Source organism: Bubalus kerabau, chromosome X (assembly GCF_029407905.1).
Source record: "Bubalus kerabau isolate K-KA32 ecotype Philippines breed swamp buffalo chromosome X, PCC_UOA_SB_1v2, whole genome shotgun sequence".
Taxonomy (NCBI): domain Eukaryota; kingdom Metazoa; phylum Chordata; class Mammalia; order Artiodactyla; family Bovidae; genus Bubalus; species Bubalus kerabau.
Genome location: NC_073647.1, coordinates 164776954 through 164804547, shown reverse-complemented (window position 1 = coordinate 164804547; position 27594 = coordinate 164776954). Strand labels below are relative to the sequence as shown.

General features: G+C 53.9%; 1 protein-coding gene across 1 annotated transcript; it reads left to right on the top strand.

The window, feature by feature from the left end:
* Nucleotides 1-1960: 1960 nt before the first annotated feature.
* Nucleotides 1961-27594, top strand: LOC129639669 (granulocyte-macrophage colony-stimulating factor receptor subunit alpha-like). The gene is made up of 12 exons (XM_055564818.1): nucleotides 1961-2182; nucleotides 5289-5376; nucleotides 9953-10092; nucleotides 11852-11975; nucleotides 12092-12221; nucleotides 13918-14102; nucleotides 16091-16224; nucleotides 17460-17483; nucleotides 19407-19542; nucleotides 20440-20533; nucleotides 22459-22540; nucleotides 25737-27594. Exons 2-12 carry the CDS (start codon nucleotides 5310-5312, stop codon nucleotides 25908-25910), a joined length of 1290 nt encoding a protein of 429 aa, XP_055420793.1. The 5' UTR covers nucleotides 1961-2182; nucleotides 5289-5309; the 3' UTR covers nucleotides 25911-27594.

Sequence of the window (27594 nt, the reverse complement as noted above, 5' to 3'; positions counted from 1 at the left end):
TAATAATCCACCTGCCAATGCAGGAGACCCAGCAGAGGGAAGATCACCCAGAGGAGCGCATGGCAACCCACTCCCGTGTTCTTACCTAGAGAATCCCGGGGACAGAGGAGCCTGGCGGGCTGCAGTCCATGGGGCGGCGGCACGTCAGACACGGCTGAGCGAATAAGTGCACGGCGGTCATAGGATGTCATTATTGAAGCCGGGAGGGAGAAAACAAACAGCCGATATCTACAAAGCGTTATCAGGGTCTTCTGCAGCAAAACCCGCAGAGTTCTGCAGCAGAGTCGGTCTTTTAGGTGATGAAACCCAGAAGTTAAGACAGAAAAGTGAGACTTCAGGAAATGTCGTTTGTGGGCGGAACCACAGTACAAACCGAGCCGCTGCCAACTTCCCCAGTTTCCGGCTGTGTCTCTCTGTCTCTCTCTCTCTCTCTTCCAGACGAGCTCCCAGTGGCAGTGTCTGACTGGTTAGGGCCTCAGGGTCCCGGAGAGCCCCGTCTCTCTGTCTGAGACACGGGGCGATGGCCTCTGCAGTGGGTGGTGCCTGCTGGTTCTGGGGGCCACGCTAGGCACCCCTGGTACTTCTGTGGGTGCTTGTGCCGCGTCAGAGCTGGAAAAAGCACATGGACTCACAGATTCACGGGCTCCGCGCCTCCTCTGTCTCCTCCCCTGTCGGGTCCCACACATAATCCTGCAGGGCTAGGGCAGGTCACACCCTTGCTGCTGCTGCTGCTAACTTGCTTCAGTCGTGTCCGACTCTGTGCGACCCCACAGATGGCAGCCCACCAGGCTCAGCCGTCCCTGGGATTTTCCAGGCAAGAACACTGGAGTGGGTTGCCATTTCCCTTGGAGCCTCTGGGCCAGAGCAGACGTTTTCCAATCACATCTTCATCTACTTCTGCCTCATTGACTACGCCTTTGACGGTGTGGCTCCCAACAAACTGCAGAATTCTTAAAGGGATGGGAATGCCAGACCACCTGACCTGCCTCCTGAGAAACCTGTACGCAGGTCAGGAAGCAATAGTTAGAACTGGACATGGAACAACAGACTGGTTCCAAATAGGAAAAGGAGTATGTCAAGGCTGTATATTGTCACCCTGCTTATTTAACTTTATATGCAGAGCACATCATGCGAAACACTGGGCTGGAAGAAGCACAAGCTGGAATCAAGATTGCTGGGAGAAATATCAATAACCTCTGATATGCAGATGACCCCACCCTTATGGCAGAAAGCGAAGAACTAAAGAGCCTCTTGATGAAAGTGAAAGAGGAGAGTGAAAAAGCTGGCTTAAAACTCAGCATTCAGAAAACGAAGATCATGGCATCCGGTCCCATCACTTCATGGGAAATAGATGGGGCAACAGTGGACACAGTCTGGTGGGCTTCGGTCCGTAGGGTCACAGAGAGTCCGTCACGACTGAGTGACTAACATTTCATAGCAAACGGGTGTGAGTCATTCCTTAGGGAGAGATGGACTGAAAGTCCGGTCAGTTCATCCCTCCCTCTGCCCCCAGGCCCCTGGGGGACACAGACCCGGACAAGAGCCAGTCACAGCCTCTGGCAGAGCTTCCGAGCTGAAAGGGAACCAGCTCCCAGTGGATGCAGACAATGCTCTAAGGAGATGCCAGTTTCCCAAACACGGGAACACCGAGCCAACAGCCCAGTGACCCCTGACACCCCGACACCCCCGACCAGAAGATGCAGGAAAGCCAAGTGGCCATTTAGCCCCCTGCTGCCTTTTAGCAGCAGGAACCTTGGGAGGTCAATTAAACAAAACAAAAAAAAAACTGAGGGTCAGGCTACATGCTTGAGAGAGAACACGGACTATGTTATGATACTTCCTGTTCTCTGAGATGATGATAACGACGGCCGGTCACTCAGTGACGATAAAGGCTCTGCTGATAAGAGATTATTTCTGCAGTTGCTGACCTGGGGAGCCTCCATTTAAAGAGAGAAGGAGAGAGCGTGTTCGTGGGGAGGACCAGACTCAGGCTCTTTGTCATACCTGCCCCCCAAATCCTACATCTAGAAGGGAATTGGGGGCCTCCCCCCACCCAGGAACCTGCTACCAAGGCGTCCAGGACTGCCCACCCGCCACGTACCCCGGGCGGGCAGGACAGCGGCTTCAAGGAGCCCCAGATTTGGACAGTCGGGCAAGAACGATTCAGAAAGTGGACGGACCGGTAAGTGGACGGTTCCCCCATCTTTAGGGGGGTTGCTCTGGCCGGTAGGATCCTCTGACCACGTGGGTTTGTGATGGGACGGGAGATCGGAGTCCGGGAGAGACGGCCTCATCCCGGGGGAGGCTGGAGAAAGGAGCTACCGGGGTGAAGGTCAGGCCACCCGAGCTTCGGGAAGGGAAGGGTGGACACTGAGTCTTCTGCATTTCTGACTGACGTGGCGGGGAGTCACCAGCTGGTGGGGTCTGCTTCCTGTGCATGCCGTGTTATCTGTGTGCGTGCTTACTCACCCAGTCGTGTCCGACTCTTTGCAGCCCCATGGACTGTAACCCCGCCAGGCTCCTCTGTCCATGGGATTCTCCAGGCAAGAAGAGTGCACTGGGTTGCCATGCCCTCCTCCAGGGGATCTTCCCGACCCAGGGATCGAACCTGGGTCTCCCCCGTTGCAGGTGGATTCTTTGCCGCTACCATCAGCTGGGAACCCCACTATCTACCTGTGAAAGATTTCCTTTGCAGGTGTCTTTAAGCTATGAAGTCCTCGATGGTTTTGTTCTCACGGGACAAGACGCACGGGACTGATTTCCACTCCCATCCCCTTTGGTCTCGCTGGGGACACAGACCCTCGGAGGGGACACAGCTCCCTCTGACCCGGCTCCTGGTGACGCCCAGTGAGGGTATGGGGGGCGTCTCTCCCCCGGAAAGCACAGAAATGAGATCACCTTCACTCTGTCCTCATGAAAGTTGACAGAAGTGGCGGGGAATGTCGGCCTGCGCTCAGAAGCAAGCGAAGCTTTTTTTTTTAACCTCCTAACCGCACGGCTCGTCGGATCTCAGATCGAACCCAGATGCTCCGCAGTAAGCGTGTGGAACCATCATCGCTGGACCACCGTCAGATTCCCCCAGGAAGCCTTTCCGTGCCTTGCTCTGAGAAGCATCTGGGAGCCATCGGTAGCCAGTGGGGACTTTTAGGTTCCTTGGGTGGAAAAGCAAATGGCAAGCCACTCTGGTATTCTCACCTGGAAAATTCCCTAGATGGGGGAGCCTGGCAGACTACGGTCCACGTGGTCACAAAGAGTCGGATACAGCTGAGCATCCACACACACGTGGGAACCACAGGAAAAAGTGGATGGGCTCCAGACTGAGTCCATCTTCAGAACTCATTTCATGACGTTTCCTTGTTTTCGGGGAGGTCAAGATGTGGCGGTTATGTTTCAAAGTGTCCCCGTCACGACTTAGAAATACAGATGGAAAAAAAAATACAGATGGATATGTTTGTCCACAGATAAGAAGTGAGGGGCTTCCCTGATGGTTCTGTGGATAAAGAATCTGCCTGCCAACACAGGAGACACAGGAGGTGTGGGTTTGATGCCTGGGTCAGGAAGATCCCCTGGAGTAGGAAATGGCAACCCTCCCACCTGCAGTAGTCTTGTCTTGGAAATCCCATGGATGGAGGAGCCTGGCGGGGCTACAGTCCATGGAGTTGCAAAGAGTCGGACACGACTGAGTGACTAAGCAGAAGAGGTGAGGGTCTGGGACTTCGCTGGTGGCCAAGTGTCTGAGATTCCGCATTCCCAATGCAGGGGCCGTGGGTTCCAGCCCTGGTCAGGGGACTAGACCCCACATGTGGCAACTAACACGCAGCTCAGCCAAATAAGGAAGGAAAGAAAGAAGGAAGGAAGGAAAGAAATGAGCGTTTGGAGCAAAAATGGCCCGGAGGCAGTTGACTTCGTGGAGATGTTCAGGAGACAGGTGGCGGGTGAGGTGATGATGGTCAGAGACGTTTCAGGGGACTTCCGCGCACACGGAGATGAATTTGTCTCCAAAGGAGGTTGGCAGCCGTCCCCCAGAAGAAGCCGGAATGCCAAGGGTCCTTGCGCCCCATGCAGTTGGTGGCCTCCTGGCTGCTATCAGCTCCTCCTGCAAAGATGTTTAATTGTCGGGCAGGTCGACTGCTGCTTCCCTCCTGATCACCTCTGTGCAACCAGCAAGGGCGTGCCCATCTCTTTGTGTTCATAGAGTCATGAAGACATCAGAGGAAACAAAAAAATCTACTCAAGTGCACAAAACCCAGCCCTGTAATCACCAAACATAAAAAGAACCTCCATCAGAATATTCTAGGACTTCTTAGAGACTTTTTTTTTTCTTGCTGCCCTGGTGAAAGGAACAGTTTTCTCAAAGGGGAGGTGTTTAGTAGCAATCAGCTGATCTTCCTAAGGCATGGTTTATCCCCTAGGTTGTTGCTGGGAGTGTTCCTACTTGCAGGGGCCTTTGCGAGCAGAAGAAAATGGAAGAAACAGGGTGCCTGACTCAGGGATGGACGGTTGCCTCATGCCCCAAAGTGGATGCTGTGGACCCAGCATCCACATCATACATCCCTTCTTTTCACTGGGAGGGTCACCTCCCCAGACCCTCACTGACCACTTAGGAGAGGATCAGCTTAAAATACTATTGATTAGCCACTCCCGAGTATCCCTCTCAGCAGCAGTAATGTGGACCAGTGGTAGTGGGCTGAGGGGAGAAAAACAGGTTGGGTAGAGCCCAGAAAGTGTTTCTTTAATCCCAGTTTGCTGAGACTTGTCATCATGAATATGCGTTAAATTTTTTGATGCTTTCGATAGAGTTTCAAACAGAAGTTAAAAGGGAATCTCACGTTGATGTATGGCAGAAGCTAGCACAAAATTTTGCAAAGCAATTGTCTTCTGGTAAAAAACTTTAGAAAAATGGAATCTGATCATGCCAGCTAACCCAGAGGTGTACAAGCAGGATGATAACCTCACACTGTGCTCTGATGGAATATTGCTGACCACATAGGGACATATGAACAAACCAAAAACCCTTTAGAGAGGTGGAAGAGGTGAGGCCACCAGTGAACAGAAGAAGGGATGTGTAATGAGAATGCAGGCCTGTGGCAGCCACTTTGGGATATGAGGCAACATTGTCTTGCCCCGAGCCAAGTGCCTTGGGCCGGCCATGTTTCTGTACTCACAGAGGCTCCGGCAGCTAGGTTCTGGTTCCCAACGACTGCCTGGAGGTTGTGCTAAGAAGGAAATCCTCCTGCCTCGACTGGAATCTTGTTTTCTGAACTGCTGTCTCCTGTCTGGAGGTTTAGGTCCAGCTTCAGATCTGCAGCATGGTGGTCCTGCTGGATTTCGTAATCCTCCTGGTACTCCTGAACTCAGCACGCTCCAAGGTCCTGGGTAAGTGCCAGCTAGGCTTCCAACGCTGGGGAGTCCGTGATCTGGTGAGGGCTGCCGCCCTCCTAACCCCTGAAAGGACAAAGTCTCTCATGACCTGAGTACCTCCCACCGCTGCTAGGTGAAGGGGGTCTTCTTATAAATCATTCTAGAGGTGGGTACCTTTATCATTCAGCAGAATCAGGGACTCAAAGGTGAGGAAGCATCCTACAGCTCCAGCCCCAAATCTTAAAGTCAGCTGGACTGTCAGATTTGCTGCCTATATTAGGGTTGTTGTTCAGTCACTCAGTTGTGTCCAACTCTATGACCCCATGGACTGCAGCACACCAGGCTTCCCTGTCTTTCAATATTTCCCAGAGCTTGCTCAAACTCATGTGCATTGAGTCAGTGATCCCATCCAACCATCTCATCCTCTGTCGTCCCCTTCTCCTCCCGCCTTCTATCTTTCCCAGCATCAGGGTCTTTTCCAGTGACTCAGCTCTTCCCATTAGATGGCCAAAGGATTGGAGTTTCAGCTTCAGCATCAGTCCTTCCAATGAACACCCAGGGCTGATCCTTTAGGATGGACTGGTTGGATCTCCTTGCAGTCCAAGGGACTCTCAAGAGTCTTCTCCAACACCACAATTAGAAAGCATCAATTCTTTGGCGCTCAGCCTTCTTCACAGTCCAACTCTCACATCCATACATGACCACTGGAAAAACCATAGCCTTGACTAGACAGACCTTTGTTGGCAAAGTGATGTTTCTGCTTTTAAAGATGCTGTCTAGGTTTGTCATAGCTTTTCTTCCAAGGAGCAAGCGTCTTTTCATTTCACGCCTGCAGTCACCGTCCGCTGTGATTTTGGTGCCCAAGAAAATAAAGTCTGCGACTGTTTCCATTTTTACCCCATCTATTTGCCATGAAGTGATGGGACCGGATGTCATGATCCTAGTTTTTTGAATGTTGAATTTTAAGCCAGCTTTCCATCATTGAAAATGAAATCCCCTGAAAATCCCTGGGAAGCCTCTCTGTGAAACAGGCAGAGAAAGAAAACAGTCTTCTTGTGAAATAAGCCCAGAACCAGAAGGAATTGTGCATTGCAGGCAGCTCGCTAAAGAGGTCACGCAGAGGGAAAGATACCTCACCTCATGACAGAACCAAGTCCAACTCATTACCTGACGTGAGACGCTCCAGTACTTTGGCCATCTGATGCCAAGAGCCACCTCATTGGAAAAAAACCTCTGAAACTGGGAAAGATTGAGGACAGGAGGAGAAGGGGACGACAGAGGACAAGATGGTTGGATGGCATCACCGACTCAATGGGCATGAGTTTGAGCAAGCTTCAGGAGTTGGTGATGGACAGGGAGGCCTGGTGTGCTGAAGTGCTCGGGGTCACAAAGAGTTGGACACGAGTGAGTGACTGAACAACCCTTTACCTTCGGTGGGTTCGCCATTTGGAGCTAGGTCCCGGCTATAGCTGGGTTCTCTCCTCCTGGCAAACTGGGGAGGTGGGCACACCTTTCTTCCAGGGTCACCTCTGTCCAGAGGTTTTATTTAGCCAGTTAAAAGATTTATATGCATTCGAAAAGGTCAAGCAGAGAAAAGAGCAGGTGAGGTGGGTGGTGAGAATGTCTTCGTTCAGGGCAGGCTTGTCCTGACAGGTGGTACCTGTCCAGCACCACCTCCTTCACTCCAGTCCCCAGCTCAAAGGGGACTCTCCGGGACACTCTGTGGTGGCACCCCCAGACACACACACACCTCACCTGTCCCCTCCTCCATCCTGAATGCCCAGAAAGGGGAAGCCGCTCAGTTAAACCAACACACCATGCCCTGCCTTTACATCCGCGCCGAGAGCATGGAGCTGTCCGGCTCCTACGCATCCTCTGCAACAATTAACTTCTGGTTCTTCAGATTATCACGATAGGTACCCATAACTGTAGCACCGCTTCTCAAGTGGCACTAAAAGAACCCGCCTGTCAATGCAGGAGACACTAGACGCGTGGGTTCCATCCCTGGGTGGGGAAGGCCCCGTGGAGGAGGGCACGGCAACCCACTCCAGTATTCCCGCCTGGAGGATCCCATGGACAGAGGAGCCTCGCGGGCTACAGTCCACCGGTTCGCAGAGAGTCGGACACGACTGAGTGACTGAGCACAGCACACAGCTGATCTCATGGGGATAACGCGGTGCTTCACCGAAGTTTGGGTTTGCATCCCTCTGATGATTCACGGTGCCCACCATCTTTCACGGGCTCCTGAGTGTCCCTGCATAAGAGAGAAAGAAAGTGAAGTCGCTCAGTCGTGTCCGACTCTTTGTGACCCCATGGACTCTGCGACCCCTCGTCCATAGGATTTTCTAGGCAAGAGTACTGGAGTGGGTTGCCATTTCCTTCTTCAGGGAATCTTCCTGACCCAGGGATCGAACCCAAGTCTCCCACATTGCAGACAGATGCTTTACCATCTGAGCCACCAGGGAAGTCCCTGCGTTGTTTACGTTAAAACAGCTCGCCTAGGTATTTCCCTGGTGCTTCAGTGGTTTAGGACTCCTCCTTCCAATGTAGAGGGTGTGGGTTCAATCCCTGGTTGGGGAGCTAAGACCCCCCACATACCCTGTGGCCAAAAAGCCAAACGTAAAACACAAGTAGTGTGGTAACAGATTCGATAAAAGACAGGAAATAAAATGGTCCCCATCAGAATAAAATAGCTAATTCCAGAGAAAGGCAGATACTGTGCCGTGTTACTTAAATGTGGCATCTAAAAAATACAAGTGACCAGTGAATGTAACAAAAAAGAAGCCTCCTCCCAGGTGTAGCAGACAGATTACTGATTCCCCGGTGTGGAGACGGAAGTGGGGGTGGGCAAGACGGGCAGGGATTTATAAGAGGCAGGAGATCAAACTATTAGGTATAAAATAGGGAAGACATGAGGATGGATTGTCAAATGCAGGGAATATGTCCCACGGTTTATAATAACTGTAAATGAATTACAACCTTTAAAAGTGGTGACTCGCTACGTTGTATTTACATAGTAACATATTGAGAGGTTGTTGCTGAACCAGGGAAAGACACCGGGATTCTTGGCCTCAGGACAAGAATTCAATCCGAGGCCAGAGACGAGGCTTGATCGCTCAGAGCTTCTGTGTAATACAGTTTTATTAAAGTGTAAAAGAGATAGAGAAAGCTTCTGACATAGGCATCAGAAGGGGGCAGAAACAATACCTCCCTGCTAGTCTTCAGCTGGATGTTATATAGTTACTGCTGCTGCTGCTGCTAAGTTGCTTCAGTCGTGTCCGACTCTGTGCAACCCCATAGACGGCAGCCCACCAGGCTCCCCTGTCCCTGGGATTCTCCAGGCAAGAACACTGGAGTGGGTTGCCATTTCCTTCTGCAATGCATGGAAGTTAAAAGTGAAAGTGAAGTCGCTCAGTCGTGTCTGACTCTTAGTGACCCCATGGACTGCAGCCTACCAGGCCCCTGCGTCCATGGGATTTGCCAGGAAAGAGTACTAGCAGTCTGCTAGTTAAAGGAAGGAAATGTCTCAAGACTCAGAGAATGGCATCAGGCCCCTCACCCACAAGATGCATTTTAAGATAATCTTGGCACCAGGTGACTCATCCCGGGCCATAAAGCTACTGACGTGAATCTGGAAGAAAGGCAGATTCCCATACAAATATATAGTTTCATTAACATAGATTAAGAGAACAATATCTGAGTCTAACATGCTGGTTTCTCAAGTCAGTTCTGAGCCATTAGGCGGAACTGACCTGAAGACAGAGTCTGGGGTAAACGGATGGTACATTAACGTAGCTTAAGACAAACATTTCCGTAAGAAAAACGCATTGGTTAGCTCAAGGTTTGAGAAAAGTTAAGTGCAGGTGGAACCAGGTGTCATTCTGGCAACACAGTATTTTAGGATAAACCTCTTTTTAAATTTGTATAGAGAAAGGAAAAAATATATATATCACTAGTTTTTCTCCTCCTGCCGCTTAAGAGAGAGATCAAAAATCTCTGATACTTGCAGCCTGTTTCCTCCGATCGGAAACCCCGGCCTTCCTGCCTGTTACCCTCTCAATATTATACACATATCTTAGATATATTGCATTCTCATATATTGTGTTATATTTACAGTTGTATTTACTTATATTTAAATCTATGTGTTATATATTTGTGTTATATTTATTATATAATATATTTAACACAATAATATACAATATGTTATATAATATAGGAAATAGAATTAATAATATAATACATAAATATAAAGATATATATTGCTTATTTATATATTATGATATAAACATAATGTTTATATACTATACATTTATTTATACATTATAATATATTCATATAATATATTTGTGGTCACTAAGTGATGTCCGACTCTGCGACCCCAGGGACTGTAGCCCGCCGGGCTCCTCTGTCCCCGGGATTCTCCAGGCAAGGATACTGGAGTGGGTTGCCACGCCCTCCTCCAGGGGACCTTCCCGACCCAGGGACAGAATCCACGTCTCCTGCATTGCAGGCGGATTCTTTACCGTCTGAACTATCAGGGAAGCCCTGATTCTCCCTAACTGTCTTTTTGTTCTGTGTTTAATCACGGCAGGAGAGAAGGAATCTCCTATTGTAAACCTGAGTCTGGATTCAAGGAAGAAAATCCTCAGCTGGAATTCCCGGAGAATCGTGACTCAGCAAACATGTACCATAGTCACGCCTCTTGACCCCGACACCAGCCAAGAGCCGCAGGTGGGTGCTCATGGCTCACGTCCTGTGGGTCTGTCTGCTCCCTGTCAGTCTTGAATTCCCCTGTAAAATGCCTCTTGAGCCTCTCGCTCTTTAACGTTCTTGGCTGGGAGGAAAACGTATTTCCTCCATCTTCTTCGGTTCAGTCATGGGGGTCTGCAGATGAAGTGGACAAAAGCCAGATTACCAGGAGAAAAAGCATCCCAGTGCATTCACTTTCTCTCTTTTTTTTGGTCACACGGCACCTTAATTCTCCTCCCAGGAATCGAACGCACGGCCCCCCTGCACTGCAAGTCCCAACATTTCCAACTTTTACATAAACAAGGCAGAAAAGACATGAGGTGATCGGACTAGGGAGTCTGTGTGGCTTTTTAACAAAAGGTAATAAATTACAGAAATGTGCGAGGACAAAGAAAATGCGATTTGGGTTTCTGGGGCTGAAAAACTGTGGGGGAACGATTAAGAAATATGTAAGGGGACTAACGGAAGATGAAGGTGGTTTTAAGTTCCTTCAGTTAAACTTCCTTTAACTTCCCTAAGTTCCTTGCGGTTGGGACTCTCGGCTTTCACTGCTGTCTTCAATCCCTGGTGAAGGATCTGAAATCTCACAAGCTGCCACAATGCAGCGTAAGAAAGAAACAAGTTATGTTATGAGGTCACCCTGAAGCTGCTTCCCCATGTAAGTTGGTAAAGATCAACCTCCTCCGTCCCATGTGGATCAGATCGGATGTGCATGCGACCTTCACAAAGGGAGATCTATGCCTGCTTTTGTGCAGATAACAGCTGGTTCTGCATTTATTGATTCATAACTGCCTTTAGCTCTGAATAATCTTTAGGCCAAAGTGGCATGTTTTGGGGATCCCCAAAGCATGACTTTGAAAAGATGCATGCACCCCAGTCTTCGCAACAGCACTGTTCACGAGAGCGAGGACACAGAAGCAAGCTAGGTGTCGACTGACAGATGAATGGATAAGGAAGATGCGGCAGGGATATGCAGCGGAATATTACTCAGCCGTGAAAAACAACCAAGAACTGCCATTTGCAGCTACGTGCATGGACCTGGAGGCTATGATGCAGAGTGAAATACGTCAGGCCGACAAAGGCAAATATTAGACGATATCGTTTGTACGTGAAATCTAAAACAGACCACGGACTGGTGAATATAGCAAAACAGAAGGAGACTCACAGATGCAGAGACCGAACTAGTGACCAGTGGGGAGAGGGAAGTGGGAAGGGGGAGATAAGGGAAAAGGACTCAGAGGAACAAACCGCTATGAGCTAATAAGCTATCAGGATATAGGAGACAACACAGGGAACCGGACCAGTATTATATTGTAACTAAAAACGGAGTGTGTGCTCGCAGCCTAAGTCGCTTCAGCCACAATCAAGTCTCTGCGACCCCGTGGACGGTAGCCCCGCCAGGGTCCTCTGTCCATGAGATTCTCCAGGCAAGAAGACTGGAGTGGGGTGCCATTTCCTCCTCCAGGGGATCTTCCCCACCCTGGGAAGCCCCGAAATGTGATTTTATAACCTTTAAAAATTGTGAACCACACTGTTGTACGGGTGAAACGAATCTCACGTTGTCTGTTAAGTGTACGGCGGACGGGGGTCCTCGTGAGGGTCCCCCACCCGACCCCGAGTCGCTGGAACAGCCGCGGGACTGGGTCCGCTCGCGGGACTGGGTCCGCTCGCGGGACTGAGTCCGCTCGCAGGGAGCCCACAGCGCAGGCTGTACGTTCATACTCGCTTCTGCCCCCTGCAGGTCAGAAACGACACCTACTTTTGCACGTTTCCCAACGCCGTCCTGCACAGGGGCGCCACGCTGACCGTGAACGCCACCTCTGACGGCCAGGACTTCTCGCACCAGCTGGCCTTTAGCAACCCAGGTGACGTCTCCGCGGCCGCTGGGCACGTTCCCGACGGTGCCCGGCGTCCGCGTGGCCGGCGGGGCGCTGGTGATGACTCGGCCGGCAGTGAGGGTCTGGATGTCTTGTCTTCCCAGGAAAGGAGGGCTCCGGAGCCCAGAACCTCTCCTGCGTCATCTACAACATCCGACTCATGAACTGCAGCTGGACGCGGGGCCCGGCCGCCCCTGCAGACGTGCGGTATCAGCTGTACTCCTGGACTTCTCTGTAAGCCTGGCTGGGGTCCTGATGCTGAATGCTGGGTGAGCCATGGGCTTGTGCCATGGTCCAGGGACTCACAGGGTCCTGATGCTGAATGCTGGGTGAGCCGTGTGCCCCCCCATGGAGGAGGGACTCCCTGGGGTCCTGATGCTGAATGCTGGGTGAGCCTAGGGCTTGTCCCATGGTCCAGGGACTCACAGGGGTCCTGATGCTGAATCCTGGGTGAGCCGTGGGCTTGTCCCATGGTTCAGTGACTCACAGGGTACTGATGCTGAATGCTGGGTGAGCCGTGGGCTTGTCCCATGGTCCAGGGACTCACAGGGGTCCTGATGCTGAATGCTGGGTGAGCCGTGTGCCCCCCCATGGAGGAGGGACTCCCTGGGGTCCTGATGCTGAATGCTGGGTGAGCCTAGGGCTTGTCCCATGGTCCAGGGACTCACAGGGGTCCTGATGCTGAATCCTGGGTGAGCCGTGGGCTTGTCCCATGGTTCAGTGACTCACAGGGTACTGATGCTGAATGCTGGGTGAGCCGTGGGCTTGTCCCATGGTCCAGGGACTCACAGTGTTCTGATGCTGAATGCTGGGTGAGCCATGCCCCGCCCCCATGGTGCAGGGACTCACAGGGGTCCTGATGCTGAATGCTGGGTGAGCCGTGGGCTTGTCCCATGGTCCAGTGACTCACAGGGGTCCTGATGCTGAATCCTGGGTGAGCCGTGGGCTTGTCCCATGGTTCAGGGACTCACAGGGTCCTGATGCTGAATGCTGGGTGAGCCACGGGCTTGTCCCATGGTCCAGGGACTCACAGGGGTCCTGATGCTGAATGCTGGATGAGCCATGGGCTTGTCCTAAGGTGCAGGGACTCCCTGGGGTCCTGATGCTGAATGCTGGGTGAGACATGGGCCCCCGTGGTGCAGGGACTCACAGGGGTCCTGATGCTGAATGCTGGGTGAGCCGTGGGCTGGGCCATAATCTGAGGCCTCAGACTGGAGCTTTGCTATGCTTCACCACTCAGTCGTGTCTGACTCTTTTTGACCCCTCGGTCTGTAGCCCGCCCAGGCTCCTCTGTCCGTGGGATTCTCCAGGCAAGAATCCTGGAGTGGGCCGCCACGCCCTCCTCCCGGGGACCGGACGCTAAATGCTGCGCCTGTCCCATAATCCAGAAATGTTTCTTCTGAGACTGGAGGACATCAGTCTACAATGTCCAAACATCCAGAGAGGAGAACACCCGTCTCCCTTTCTTCCTCATGCTGCCCAGTGCTCCATGTTTGAATCCCACTGTGGTCCCAGAGTGTCAGGACGTTAGCAATTTTGTATTATTTTTTAACAGTTGAAGTATAGTTGAAACTGAAGTAGAATAGTTTCGAGTATACAGCATGCATACATACAGACACAACATGTATATATATATGTGTGTGTGTGTGTGAGCTTCCCAGGTGGCGCCAGTGGTAAAGAACTCTCCAGCCAATGCAGGAGATGTAAGAGATGCGGGTTTGATCCCTGGGTTGGGAAGATCCCCCCGGAGGAGGGCATGGCAACCCAGTCCAGTGTTCTTGCTTGGAGAATTCCACGGACGGAGGAGCCTGCCGGGCTGCAGTCCATGGGGTCTCAGAGAGTCGGACATGACTGAGCCACTGAACTAGAACAATCCCGGGAGGATACACACTGCTTAGCTGCTCCTTGATGTCTTTTTTGGACGCCACAGGCATGGAAACGTGTCTGAGTGCACCCACTACATCCTTGACTCGGCCGGGACGCGCGTGGGCTGCCATTTCGACGAGCTTGGCGAAGGCCACACCACGGACGATTACTTCTTCCTGGTGAACGGAACCAGCAGCGACACAGACATCCAGTTTTTGGATTCTCCTAGCATGAACGGCCCTAGCCTGGGTAAGACGGTTAATCGCTCCCCTTGTATTCGTCTGCTCCTCTGCCAGCCGTCTGCTTCATGGCATTTGCATTTGTCCCAGGGCTCTGGAGGCTGTGTGTTGCGTTCCTGACTGGCCTCAGCAGGATCCACATTAGGGGTGAAAGACCCTGATGCTGGGAGGATTGAAGGCGGGAGGAGAAGGGGACGACAGAGGAGGAGATGCTTGGATGGCATCACCGACTCGATGGACATGAGTTTGAGCAAACTCTGGGAGTTGGTGATGGACAGGGAGGCCTGGCGTGCTGCAGTCCATGGGGTCGCCAAGAGTCGGACACGACTGAGCGACTGAACAAGAAGCAGAGACACAGAGAGGGAGACAGAGGGGCGTAACTCTCCCTTGGGGCGGGATGTGTCGGCTTGCGTTGCATGTGAACAAATTGGACCGACGGACGCAGCCTTGGAAAGCATTCCTTGGAAAGGAATTCCTTTCTGGTTAGGGGACCAAGTGTCCTTCTGGGGGACTGTCCAACGTCACAGAGTCTGGTTCCAGACAGACCATCCGCTGGCTTGGCCAGAGTGTCTTCCTTAAGGTGGGCCCGTGGGTGACTTCAGGCGCGTGTGTGTTTTGTCACTCAGTCGTGTCCAGCTCTCTGTGGTGTGCAAACTGCGTGGAGGTGTGGAAGTGTCTCAAAAAAACTGAAAACAGAACTAACGTATGACCCAGCAATTCCACTCCTGGTTATATATCTTAAAAAAATAAAACGCCGAAAACACAAAACTGAAAATACTGGTTCAGAAAGATCACACGAACCCCAATGCTCATAGCAGCGTGGTTGACAATCGCCAAGATAAGGAAGCCATCTAAATGCTCATTACCTGGTGAATGGATAAAGAAGATATAGTGCATATATATAATGAAATGCTGTGCTAACTCGCTTCGGACTGTCAGCGACCCCATGGACTGTAGCCCATCAAGGCTCCTCTTGTCTGTCTCCAGACAAGAACACTGGAGTGGGTTGCCATTCCCTTCTCCAGGGGAATCTTTCCAACCCAGGGATTAAAGCTATGTCTCTTAACATCTCCTGCGTTGGCAGGCGGGTTCTTTACCACTAGCGCCACCTGGGAGTCCCACAATGAAATACTGCTCAGCCATAAAAAGAAAAAAAAAAAAAAGATTTAAATTCTGCCATTTGCAACAACGTGGATGGGCTTGGAGGGTATCATGCTAACTGATATAATTCAGACACATAAAGACGTGTGGTTTAATCACTGAGTCGTGTCCAGCTTTTTGTGACCCCATGGACTGTATGTAGCCTGCCAGGCTCCTCCCTCTGTGGGATTCTCCAGGCAACAAGACTGGAGTGGGTTGCCACGCCCTTCTCCAGGAGATCTTCCCGACCCAGGGATCGAACCCAAGTCTCCTGCATTGGCAGGTGGATTTCTTACCACTGAACCCCCTGGGAAGCCCAAGTGACTCCAAGACTTGACACCGAGTCTGGCTGCTTGGGTGGTCCATGTAGATGCTGGGTGAGTCTGCTTCCCGCTTGTAGGGTGTCCCGGAAAAGGCGAGGGATGTGCCCAGAGAACATTCTCCTGATGGCAACCCACTCCGGTGTTCTTGCCTGGAGAATCTCCCTGGACCAAGGAGCCTGGCGGGACTATAGTCCACGGGGTCACAAAGCGTCGGCCCCCACTGAAGCGACTTAGCTCGCATGGCAGAATCTCTGCCTGGGGCTCCAGCGAGTCTGCAAGGTAGAGGCAGAGGGCGGGGGTGGGGGGGTAGGGGGGCGTGGGGGGGCGGGACCCGGCCAGGAGCCGACAAGCCCAGAATGCGGGCTCAGCCGGCCTGAGGTTTTGCTTCCTCAAGAGCAGGGTTTCTCCGGGTTTTACGCAACAGCACGGGAATGGGCCCAGGTTAGCGGGGGATGTCCTTCCGCTGCCTCTCACCCACTCGACTCCTGCGGGTTGCAGGTTTGTAACCCTGCTTCCTGTTTGGGTCTCTTCTCAGAAAAGTATAACCCGCCGGCGAACCTCACCGTCCGGGACAACGTATCGCATTACGTGATTCGCTGGGATGCCCCCGCCATGAGGTACAGCCTGTCCAATAGCGTCTTGCGCTATGCGCTGGACATCCAGAAGATGGTGAGGACCTGAGCCCTCGTGGAGAAACACGGACTGCCTCGCCTCTGCTCCTCTCGCTTTTCGGTCCACCCTCCCCACACGCACACACACCCGGACGTCCCTCTTAGCCTCACGAGTCTCTTCTCTGCTTTTTCCCTTACTGTCTCTTTGTCCTAAAAGTGCCGCTCATTCCTCTTAAATTTTTTAAATTTCTTTTATTTTTGGCTGCGCTGAGCCTTTGTCGCTGCACGTGGACCTTTTTCCCTAGTTGCAGACAGCGGAGGCTGTTCTCTAGGGTTGGCAGTTTCAAAGCGCGGGCTTACTTGCTGCACGATACGCGGAATCTTCCTGGACCGGTGATCGAACCCATGTTTCCTGCATCGGCAGGCTGAGCGTTAACCACGGACCCCCACCCCCACCGCAGGGAAGTCCGTGCGCATTCATTTTTGACGACGTTCACTTACGAACTGTTTTGTTTTGTTTTGTTTTTCTGCCATCAATGTTCTTGGTGGTCGTACCTAGGAAACCGGTTAGCGTCGCCCGAGGTCATAAAGATGGTGCTTGTGTTTGAGTCTCAGGGTTTCGTGGTTCTAGCGGTTCCGTTTAGGGCTTTCATCCACCTCTGCTGTCTGCCTAACCCCGTGGAAGGCAAGTTCCCTCAGAGCAGGGGCTGCAACCACAACAAAAATCAACGTTCATTCATTCCCCCACGCAGCTCACATACTGAAAGGTAGCATCTTTCCTTCCCAAGTGGATAGAGGAAAGGCAAAAACAGGAGAGAAAACCTTCTCTGGGGGAAAAAAATGTGTTCCTTCTTTTTCGTTTTGGCTACACATCTTTTTTGGTCTTTGTTCCCGACCAGGGATAGAACCCTTGCCCTCAGCCGTGAAAACACATAGAGTCCTAACCGCCAGAACACCGGGGTTGCTGTGCTTCAGTCGATCATAGATAGGGTCAGGGAGACCCCCTGGAGAACTGCATGCACAGAGGAGCCTGGGGGCTGCAGTCCATGGGGTCACAAAGAGTCAGACACATGTGAGCAACTTAGCCCTCACTCCCAGAAGCTTTTTGCTTTCAGCTTGATAAGAGAAACTCCGAGAAGCCTCTTTTAAATCCCTGCGTCTGTGGAAACGCGATTATCTCCAGCTTAAAATAATCGTCACAGCGCTCCTGGGGATTCCCAGGGGGTTCTCGCGTTTGCAGACAAAACCAAAAGGCCAGGCACTTAGCATCTCTCCTTTGCTTTCTCTTTACAGGGCAGCTTTTCTAAGAGAGAACCCGTAAGTATGCCTTCCTTTCTCCGCTGCATCCGTGCTTGGGTCATAGGTGCTCAGAGTCCCTCCCTCGGCGGGCAGGGCACTCAGCTCAGCCTCGGGTCCCTCTGTGCCCCTGTTTAGGGGTCACCAGGCTCTGGTAACCGATGGAGAATTTGCGGTCTCCCAGACACCTCTGACTCAGCTCAGGCAGCCTGGTGTCATCCTCCTCATGGACGGAATAACATGGTGGTCCTAAATGGGCCTCCTTGCCCCTTCTGAGCCCCACACTGGGGAGCTGAAAGGGTCCCTGTAGAAGTCAGGTCCACCGAGAACCGCACAGCACGACTTTATTCGGAAACGGGGTCTCTGCAGAGGTGATGAAGTGAAGGGTCTGAGATGAGGTCCTCCTGGATGGGGGTGGCCCTAAACCCAAGCACAGAGTCCTTATAAGACACAGAAGAGGAGAGACACGGACACAGAGGAGAAGCCACGTGGAAACGGAGGCGGAGACGGGAGGGAGGCAGCCACCAGCCCAGGGACGGACGCCTGGAGCCCGCAGAAGCTGGAAGAGGCGGGAGGACCCTCCCCTGGAGACTCTGGACGGGGCTCAGCCCCAGATCTGTGGGGCCTCCAGGCACCCCCAGGCCACACCCCCCTTTCCTCCCTGACCACCCAGCCTGTCCCGACTCACAGGTCCTAGAAGAGCCCCAGGGGGCGACCAGGGACTGCCATGCTCTGACCCCCACCGGTAGGAAAAGGCCCGTCCAGTGTGTGAGTGTGCGAGAGGCGTCCATGGGCTCAGAGCCTGGCCGCGCCCTGCACGTCCCTGCCCTACCCTGAGCCCTGTGTGTGGAATCCTTTTGCTTTTTTTTTCTTTCAACAATTTCTTTAAAGCATTTTTATTTTATTTCTTTATCTTGGCTGTACAACGAGGCACGCAGGATCTTAGTTCCCAGGCCAGGGATCGAACCTGCATCCCCAGCAGCGGAAGTGCAGAGTCCTAATGACTGGACCACCAGGGAAGTCACCCCTCTGTGTAGACTCAGAATAACCGCAAGCCCACGTCCCAAGGGCATGGGGCCTCTGCAGCAGGCCTGGACGCGGACGGACAGCTGAGTGTCCTGATTGTTGTTGTTCAGTCACTCAGTCGTGTCCAGCTCTTTGAGACCCCACGGACTGCAGCACACCAGGCACCGCTGTCCTGTTATCTCCCAGAGTTGGCTCAGATTCATGCCTATCGAGTCAGTGATGCCATCCAGCCAACTCATGCACTGTCGTCCCCTTTTCCTCCTGCCCCCAATCCCTCCCAGCATCAGGGTCTTTTCCAATGAGTCAACTCTTCGCATGAGGTGGCCAAAGTACTGGAGTTTCAGCTTTAGCATCAGTCCTTCCAGTGAACACCCAGCACTGATCTCATTTAGGATGGACTGGTTGGATCTCCTTGCAGTTCGAGGGACTCTCAAGAGTCTTCTCCAACACCACAGTTCAAAAGCATCAGTTCTTTGGTGCTCAGCCTTCTTTATGGTCCAACTCTCACATCCATACCTGACTACTGGGAAAACCATAGCCTTGACTAGACGGACCTTTTGTTGGCAACGTGATATCTCCGCTTTTTAATTCTCTGTCTAGGTTTGCCAGAGCTTTTCTCCCAAGGAGCAAGCGTCTTTTAATTTCATGGCTGCAGTCACCGTCTGCAGTGATTTTGGAGCCCAAGAAAATAAAGTCTGCCACAGTTTCCATTTTCTATGCAGCTGTTTGCCATGAAGTGATGGGAGCCCCAGATAAGAGACGGCAAAGCCCCTTCGGGCTCCCACAGTGGGCTAGGAGGGATGGACCAGAGGCGGCAGGTCCGCTGTGCCCCCAGCTGTCAGGGGGCACACCCTCCGCCTTCTCCGTGTTTCCAGTCTGGTATCCGTGGCTGTCACGAGGTCCTTTTTTCTTTCAAAGGTTTTTCTAAGCAGACAATATAAAAACAAGTACAGACTGCCCCGCTCTGACGTGACAGGAGAGCACACCGTCCGCATGAGGCTGCAACATGTGCGGTTTGAAATCTGGAGTGAGTGGACCTCCACGCACCATTTTGGTGAGTCTTCCAGAAACACCCGTAGATGCTGACATGTGCCTGGTGGGGGATAGGAATGACCTTTCCTTTGAATCTTGCTGTCCGATCCTCCTTTTCTTTTTTTAACAGTTTCTCTTTTATTTCAAAGCAGTTCACCTTCATTTTTGTGGTTCAGTTGCTCATACACACCTCTTTCTCTCACCCTTGACATTTCACAATTACGCATTCATTCCTTTGGCTATGCAGTGCAGAACCGAAAGTTAATATCCACTGACAAGGAAGGCATTGTGCAGTATTAATTGTGCCTTTGTGGAAAAGTAATTGCTGTATCATCTTTTGAGAGTGGCAAGGGGGGAGGTGGGAGATTTGTTATTTAGTTGCTCAGTTGTGCCCGACTCTTTGCGACCCCATGCACTGCGGCACGCCAGGCTTCCCTGTCCTTCACTATCTCCCAGAGCTTACTCAAACTCAAATCCATCGAGTCGGTGATGCCATCCAACCTTCTCATCCTCTGTCGCCCCCTTCTCCTCCCGCCTTCGATCTTTCCCAGCGTCAGGGTCTTTTCCAATGAGTCAGCTCTTTGCATCAGGTGGCCAAAGGATTGGAGCTTCAGCTTCAGCATCCGTCCTTCCAGTGAACATTCAGAGTTGAGTTCCTCTAGGATGGACTGTTTGGGGACAGTGACATAGAGTGGGCTGTGGTGGGTGCGGGATCCCAGAAGAATAGATTCTTTGGTGCCATCCTTCTCAAATCCCTGGGGTCCCTCTGTCTGGAAGTTCCCCCCTCCTCCTCTCCAGCCCTGCTTCTGCCCCCACATCCCCCGCCCTGTCGTCCGATACCAGGGATGGGCAGGCAGGGCCTGTGTGTGCCAACCGGAGCGCCCAGTCACTCCTGGCCCTCTGCTTGTCTGCCCACCAGGTGTCCCAGAGGAGAATTTCCTGGTGGTCTCAATCGGGCTGGTGGTGGGGGCCACGGTTTTGTTTGGCATGGCCCTGATGTTCCTCTGTAAAAGGTAAGACACACACACACACCCCAAATAAACTCGAAAACGGCAGGTCAGAAGCCACACACAAAAGGGCCCACGCTTCTCACTGCAGCCCCACAGAGTGGCCGGAATCCCAGACTCGGAATGCAGCGTGGAGGTTGCTCAGGGTGGAGGGGTTGGGAACAGGGAGTGGCTGTTATTAAGGGGCCCGGGTTTCGACATTGGTCTGTCGTGGGACCGAGTCACGGCACAATTTAATTTTCCTGTGTTCCTAGGGGTTGCGTGGTTAGTGCCAAATGCCCTCTTGATTTAGTGCCTGAAGGAGTGAACTTTAAAAAGAGGCTTCCAAGAGAGAGGTGAGGCCAGGGGTCTCTGCAGATAACACAAGCCTGAGCGGAAGATGGGTCCCGAGCACGTGGCTGGGCAAAGCGAGCGCCCCACTTAGGGGGCAGTCCCTGGCGTCACGATCCAGAAATGCCTCCCAGGGGACTCTGCAGGCGCAACCGAGGGGTGGTGGAGGCCGGCTACGGCCACAGCGGGGCGGCAGCGAGCTGCTCGCCTATTTCCAAGCCAAAGGCGGGAGGAGAAGGGGGCGACAGAGGATGAGAGGGCTGGATGGCATCACCGACTCCATGAACTTGAGTTTGAGCAAACTCTGGGAGATGGTGATGGACAAGGAGGTCTGGCGTGCTGCAGTCCATGGGGTCATGAAGAGTCGGACACGACTGAGCGACTGGACTGAACTGAGAAACACAGGGCTGGACTGTGTTCCCAGGAGAGACCCGGGCTGTGTGGCATAAAATGCAGCTGCAGACGCAGGCTCTGCCCCCTTTCCTGGCTGCCTCCTCACACCTGCGCAGGTGTATTGAAAGCCAGGGGACCCCCACCCCCGCCCCCACAGTGTCCGGAGAAAGGCTGCCCATGGGAGACCCAAGGCAGGGGGCTGCCGCGGGCGTGCGGAGGGCAGTTGAGGGCGTTTTCCACACGCTGGATGTGTCTGGAACGTTTCATTCACAAGGACCAGAATCAGTGATGGGGTGTCTAGGGGCTCTCATATAGAAGGCATTCTGTGAGGGCACACGGGGGCTTCCCAGGTGGCCCTAGTGGTAAAGAACCCACCTGCCACGGTAGGAGATGTAAGAGGTGCAGGGCCGATCCCTGGGTGGGGAAGATCCCCTGGAGGAGGGCGTGGCAACCCACTCCAGTATTCTTGCCTGTAGAGTCCCATGGACAGAGCAGCCTGGCGGGCTACAGTCCACGGGGTTGCAAAGAGTCGGATATGACTGAGCGACTTAAGAGTACGCACACGCGCACACACACGCACACGAGGACAGGGGGCGTCCTAGCGGTGTTTGTATGGCATCCAGGAGGCTTTGGGGCCTGGAGAGGGGACACTTGAGGGTGCTCAGAGGGGCTCCGGTCCCTGGAGGGTCTTGAGGTCACATGCTCGCCAAGTTTGCGCAGACAAGCTGGTGGAGTGGCTGGAGCCGGTCCCGAGGCCACCTGCCTCTGGGTTTCTGCTCTGGTTGCCACGTGGGGCCTGGGGTCCAGGGCTCCTCGCTCGCGGGGGACAGGGTCTCCTGTCTCAGCTGTCTGTCCTCGCGGGCCCGCCCCGCAGTCGGGGCCGAGGCGGGCAGCTGCGTCAGGCGGTGAGCGGTCCCCAGGACGCCCGGCCTCCCTGCCCAGACCCCTGAGGGCGCCCCTAGCACCGACCCGCCAGCTCGGGACGGTGGCCAGGGCCGGCCACGTGGGCACTGGGCCTCACCGCGCCCCGGGCGAGGAGGGAGAGCTCTTCGGGCAGCGCTGTCCGCCCCCGGCCCGCGTTCAGCCCTGAGGCCGGCCGCGCCACATGAAGAGCCGGCCTCGCCACGGGGCTGTGGGCACTCGGACAGGACAGGGCCCCTGGCAGCTCTGAGGCTGGGCCGCAAGCGTCTCGCGTCTCTTCCCGCCAGGTTCTCCCTGAAGAAGAAGCTCTTTCCGCCCATCCCGCGGGTGAAGCAGGAACTCGCCGGCGCGTTCCTGGCCAGCCTGGAGGTGAGCGAGGCCGCCTCCCGGGCGCCGCCTGGGCTGGGAGACTGGCGCTCGGAGACGCGGGGGGCGGGCGCGAGTGTGGAAGGCTGGCTTGGGGCTGTCAGTGCCCCCAGGAGGGCAGGGCAGGGGGAGGGAGCGGAGTGTGCAGGGAGGGCAGGGGGAGGGCAGGGGGAGGGGAGGGGCGTGGAGGGAGGGCGGGGCCTAGGGGAGAGGCGGGGCCTCGGGCAGGGGAGGGGAGGGGAGAGGGAGGGGAGGGGCATGCAGGGGAAAGGGAGGGGCGTGGAGGGGCCTAGGGTGGGGAGGCCCTGGAGGGGAGTGTGGAGGGGAGGGACCTAGGGGAGGGGAGAGGCCTAGGGGAAGGGAGGGGCCTAAGGCGGGGGAGGGGCATGGAGGGCCGTGGGGAGGGGTGGGGCCTAGGGCAGGAGAGGGGTATGGAGGGGAGGGGCCTAGGGCAGGAGAGGGGCGTGGAGGGCAGTGGGGAGGGGAGGGGACCCTAGGGCAGGGGAGGGGTATGGAGGGGAGGAGCCTAGGGTAGGGAAGGAATGTGGAGGGGAGGGGCCTTGGGCAAGGGAGGGGAATGGAGGGGAGGGGAGGGGCCTAGGGCGGGGAGGGCGTGGAAGGGAGTGTGGAGGGGAGGGACCTAGGGCAGGGGAGAGGCCTACGGGAAGGGAGGGGCCTAGGGCAGGGAAGCGGTGTGCAGGGCAGGGCCGAGGGCTTATGCGGTGGCGGGGACACGGGTGTCCAGCTGCCTGCACCCACAGCTGCTTCTGCAGCAAAGTAGAGAAAGCGATACAAGGCGACTTATCTCCACGTGAGAAACTGCAGAGCTTGGGTTTTGTGCCTTTCTGGGGTCGCCATGGAAATCGCGGTACGCTCACCTTGGGATTTTCCGAGGAGTGGCATCTGCAAAGACCGCATTTCCGATCCAGGCGCCCCGTGTGCGCTCCTGGGTGGATGCTGAATTTTGGCAGGAGGGCGTCCGTGTGACTCACGAGCTCCCGCCCACTCCCCACCCCAAGGTGGCTGGAGGCAGGGACGCTCCCGGGAGCAGCTCTGCGCCCCTGACTTCATCTCCCCATCCGCCACACGTGTCTCCGTCCCCGTGAGAAAGCAGAGATGCCCCTAAAGCACAACCTATGTTCTGAACCCAGAGCCATTTCCCCAGGAAGCCCGCTCCCCTGCTTCCAGTGCCTGGGTTTCTTCGGTGGAGCCCGTTGACTCCAAAGCAAAAGTTTTGCGTTTCTTGATCTGTGCGTGACCAAAGTGACCATGGTGCTTAGTGCTGTTGAGATAAAGAGATAAAACCACAGATTGACAACGATCTGAACCTTCCAGAGGTCCTGTACTGACCTCACCCCTCTGCCCTGCACCTGTGTGCGTGCATGCTAAGTCGCTTTAGTCGTGTCCAACTCTGTGCAACCCTGTGAAACGCAGCCGGCCAGGCTCTTCTGTCCATGGGATTCCCCAGGCAAAGATAGTGGAGTGGGTTACCATGCCCTCCTCCAGGGGATCTTCCCCACCCAGGGATCGAACCCAGGTCTCCTGCATTGAAAGGTGGGTTCTTTACCACTAGCGCCACCTGGGAAGCCTCCTGCCCTGCACAGCCGAATCCCAGGTCCTTCAAATGTGTGGTCTTGTATGTGGGACTCAGTGGCTTGACATCAACGGTCCTTATTTCCTGGAGGGTGGAGTTGTGAACTTATCACCCCCAGCCCTGACTCTCAGCCTTAGGCCAGCCAGGATCACCCCCTACCTAAACTGGGGAGTGAGGCTCCCCACATTTTCAGTCAGCTACCCACCTGGCCCCCCAGGCCACTGATCCCTCTGGTCACCTCCGTACTTGGGGTCTAGACACACCAACTTGGTGGGGCTGTGGCGTCCACCAGAGGTCACACCAAGACAGGGGAGGGTCTGTTCAAAATCGGGAACTGTCTCTCTGTGATTTCACCGGGAGATGGCAAAGACTCATCCCTCCACCTGGATTGCAGGCATCTCAGAGATGACTGTACCCATGATGTGTTCATTCTTTATTTAAAAAATAAAAACACAGCATTATCAAGATTTCACTCACATTCGTAGAACCCACCCTTTAAAGTAACAGTTTGGGGCATTTAGCAAGTTCCCAACGCTGCAGCCATCGGCTCTGTCTAGATCCAGAACATGCTCATCGCCCCCAAGGACACCCTAGCTACATCACCAGTCACTTCTCCCCTGCCTGCCGCAGTCCCTGACAACCACAAACCCTCTTGCTGTCTCCGTGGACTTGCCTGTTCTGGACGTTTCCTATCAATGGAGTCACACACTGCATCCTTCTGTGTCTGCCTCTCCCACTGAGCAGTGTGTGTTCAGGGTCCATCCCTGTTGTAGCCTGTGTCAGATCTTCTCTCCTTTTTATGGTTCTGTAATATTCCACTCTGTGGATGGACCCCATGCTGTTTATCCACTCATCTATCCATCCATCCATCATCCATCCATCTATCCATCCATCCATCATCCACCCATTTATCCATCCATCCATTATCCATCCATCCATCATCCATTCATCATCCGTCCATCATCCATGCATCCATCATCCATCCATCATCAATCCATCCATCCATCATCCATCCATCCATCCATCATCCATCCATCTATCCATCCATCCATCATCCATCCATCCATTCATCATCCATCCATCATCCATCCATCCATTCACCCATCCATCCATCATCCATCCATCCATCCATCCATCATCCATCCATCTACGCATCAATCCATCCATCCATTCATCATCCATCCATCATCTGTCCACCCACCATCCACCCATCCATTATCCATCCATCCATCATCCATCCATCCATTCATCACCCACCCATCCATCATCCATCCATCCTTCCATCATCCATCCATCCATTCATCATCCATCCATCATCCGTCCACCCACCATCCACCTATCCATTATCCGTCCATCCATCATCCATCCATTATCCATCCATCATCCATCCATTATCCATCCATCATCCATCCATCCATCCATCCATCCATCATCTGTCCATCCATTATCCATCCATCTATCCATCCATCCATCCACCCACCATCCATCATCCATCCGTTGATACATGAGCCCTTTCCACCTTCTGGCCATCATGAGTACCACTGATTGGGAGGACCAGGGACTCCAGAGCGTGGCCTCACCTGTGTGCTGTGTCCTTTCTTCTAGGAGACAGCCTCGTGTGGAGGCCACCCGCCATCAGCCTCCCAGGACCCCGAGGACATCTTCACCGTGGAGGAAACCCTGTCGCTGGCGAGTGCACCAGCAAAGATGGGAGGTCCAGCCCCAGCCCCCAACCCTTACGAAAACATCCCTTCTGGGGGTCCTCTGCTCAACCACTAAGAGGACTCTGATTTGACTTGCCCGCCGCCTGCCACCCGATCCCACTGCCTCAGCCTCTGCTACACCATCCCCCACTTCCCCGCCCACTGGCCATCGCTGCACACACCTTTCCCAGTTGCAGGAAGGACCAGCCACCCACCCGTCGCCCAGATGTGCCCTGTAGGTGGGTGAGGATATTGGCAGAGTCCAGCTCACACTCTGGTCCAGGTCGTCCCTGTGAAGATGAGCACCAAACTTGCCCGTAACAGCACAGACTTGGAGACAAAGAAATAAGGGGGTGTCCGGTCTCCATGGGTTCAGGAAGATCCCCTGGAGGAGGGCATGGCAACCCACTCCAGGATTCTTGCCTGGAGAATCCCATGGATGGATGGACTATAAAGAAAGCTGAGCACCGAAGAATTGATGCTTTTGAACCATGGTGCTGGAGAAGACTCTTGAGAGTCCCTTGGACTGCAAGGAGATCCAACCAGTCCATCGTAAAGAAGGTCAGTCCCGGGTGTTCATTGGAAGGACTGATGTTGAAGGTGAAACTCTAATACTTTGGTTACCTAATGCTAAGAGTTGACTCGTTGGAAAAGACCCTGATGCTGGGAAAGATTGAAGGCAGGAGGAGAAGGGGACGACAGAGGATGAGATGGTTGGATGGCATCACCGACTCGATGGACATGAGTTTGAGTGAATTCCGGGAGTTGGTGATGGACAGGGAGGCCTGGCGTGCTGCAGTCCATGGGGTTGCAAAGAGCCGGACATGACTGAGTGACTGAACCAACTGAACTGAAGGGTGCCAGCGAAGCAGATAACCTCGGAAAGGATGGAGGCTTTAGGAGAAAGTGAGCAAGTTTCTCCCAATGAATCACCGGCCTCTGTCCGTTTTGGGGGCAAAGGGAGCAGATGCAGAATGAGGACGGAAGACGTCCGGTGGAGCGCGATTCTCTTCCGTGGCGTCTCTGGACAACCACACGTGAAGCATCTCGCTGGGTTCCAGCCACGTCCAGGAGGGACCCGACTCCTGGGCACAGCTCTCTCACGCTCGGTCTGCCGGCCGGCGATGCTAGAGGCAGAGACACACAGCTCCGACAGCGGAAGCTCCCGGCTTCGATTTCCCAGGAACCCCATGAGCTGGTCCCAAGTCCACGGTACAGAGAAACAGGTGTTTCTCAAGAGACGGCGGCCGCTGGTAAGATTTCATTGCGAAACTTCTGCGTTTGGCGCAGCGCACAGGAAGAGCGTCTTGGGAAACGCTTGCGGTGTTTCGAGAAAACAGAGAAAGATGAGGTCGTGGAATCAGAGAAGGTGCTCGCTATCACTGTGGCCGCGGAGCCTGTGGCCCCGAGATAAGCCGTGCGGTCACTCCAGCGCGTCTCTGGGGTGAGGTGCCGCCTGTAATCACCGGGCGGGAGTGACCGGGAGTGGCCTGGACTCGGAAAGACCGGCTTCTCTTCCGGCATCAGCTCCGGCTGAAGATGGGCTTGGACCCCGGAACACACTGATTGACAGGGATGAGTTTATGAGTAAGTTAAACGTCAGAACCCAGGGACTTGCTTGGCTGTCCGATGGTGAAGACTTCGCCTTCCAGTGTTGGGGGGGGTGTGGGTTTGATTTCTTGTGGGGAACCTAAGATCCGGCATGCTTCGATGCCAATAAACCAGAACATAAAACAGAGCAATATTGTAACAAACTGAAT

What these genes read in the sequence shown, in the direction of transcription:
- LOC129639669 (XM_055564818.1), top strand. Translation starts at nt 5,310, where the DNA reads ATGGTGGTCCTGCTGGATTTCGTAATCCTCCTGGTACTCCTGAACTCA. An exon ending in CATGAACGGCCCTAGCCTGG is followed by an intron (nt 14,103 to 16,090) that starts GTAAGACGGTTA and finishes GTCTCTTCTCAG; the next exon opens with AAAAGTATAACCCGCCGGCG. An exon ending in GACCTCCACGCACCATTTTG is followed by an intron (nt 19,543 to 20,439) that starts GTGAGTCTTCCA and finishes TCTGCCCACCAG; the next exon opens with GTGTCCCAGAGGAGAATTTC.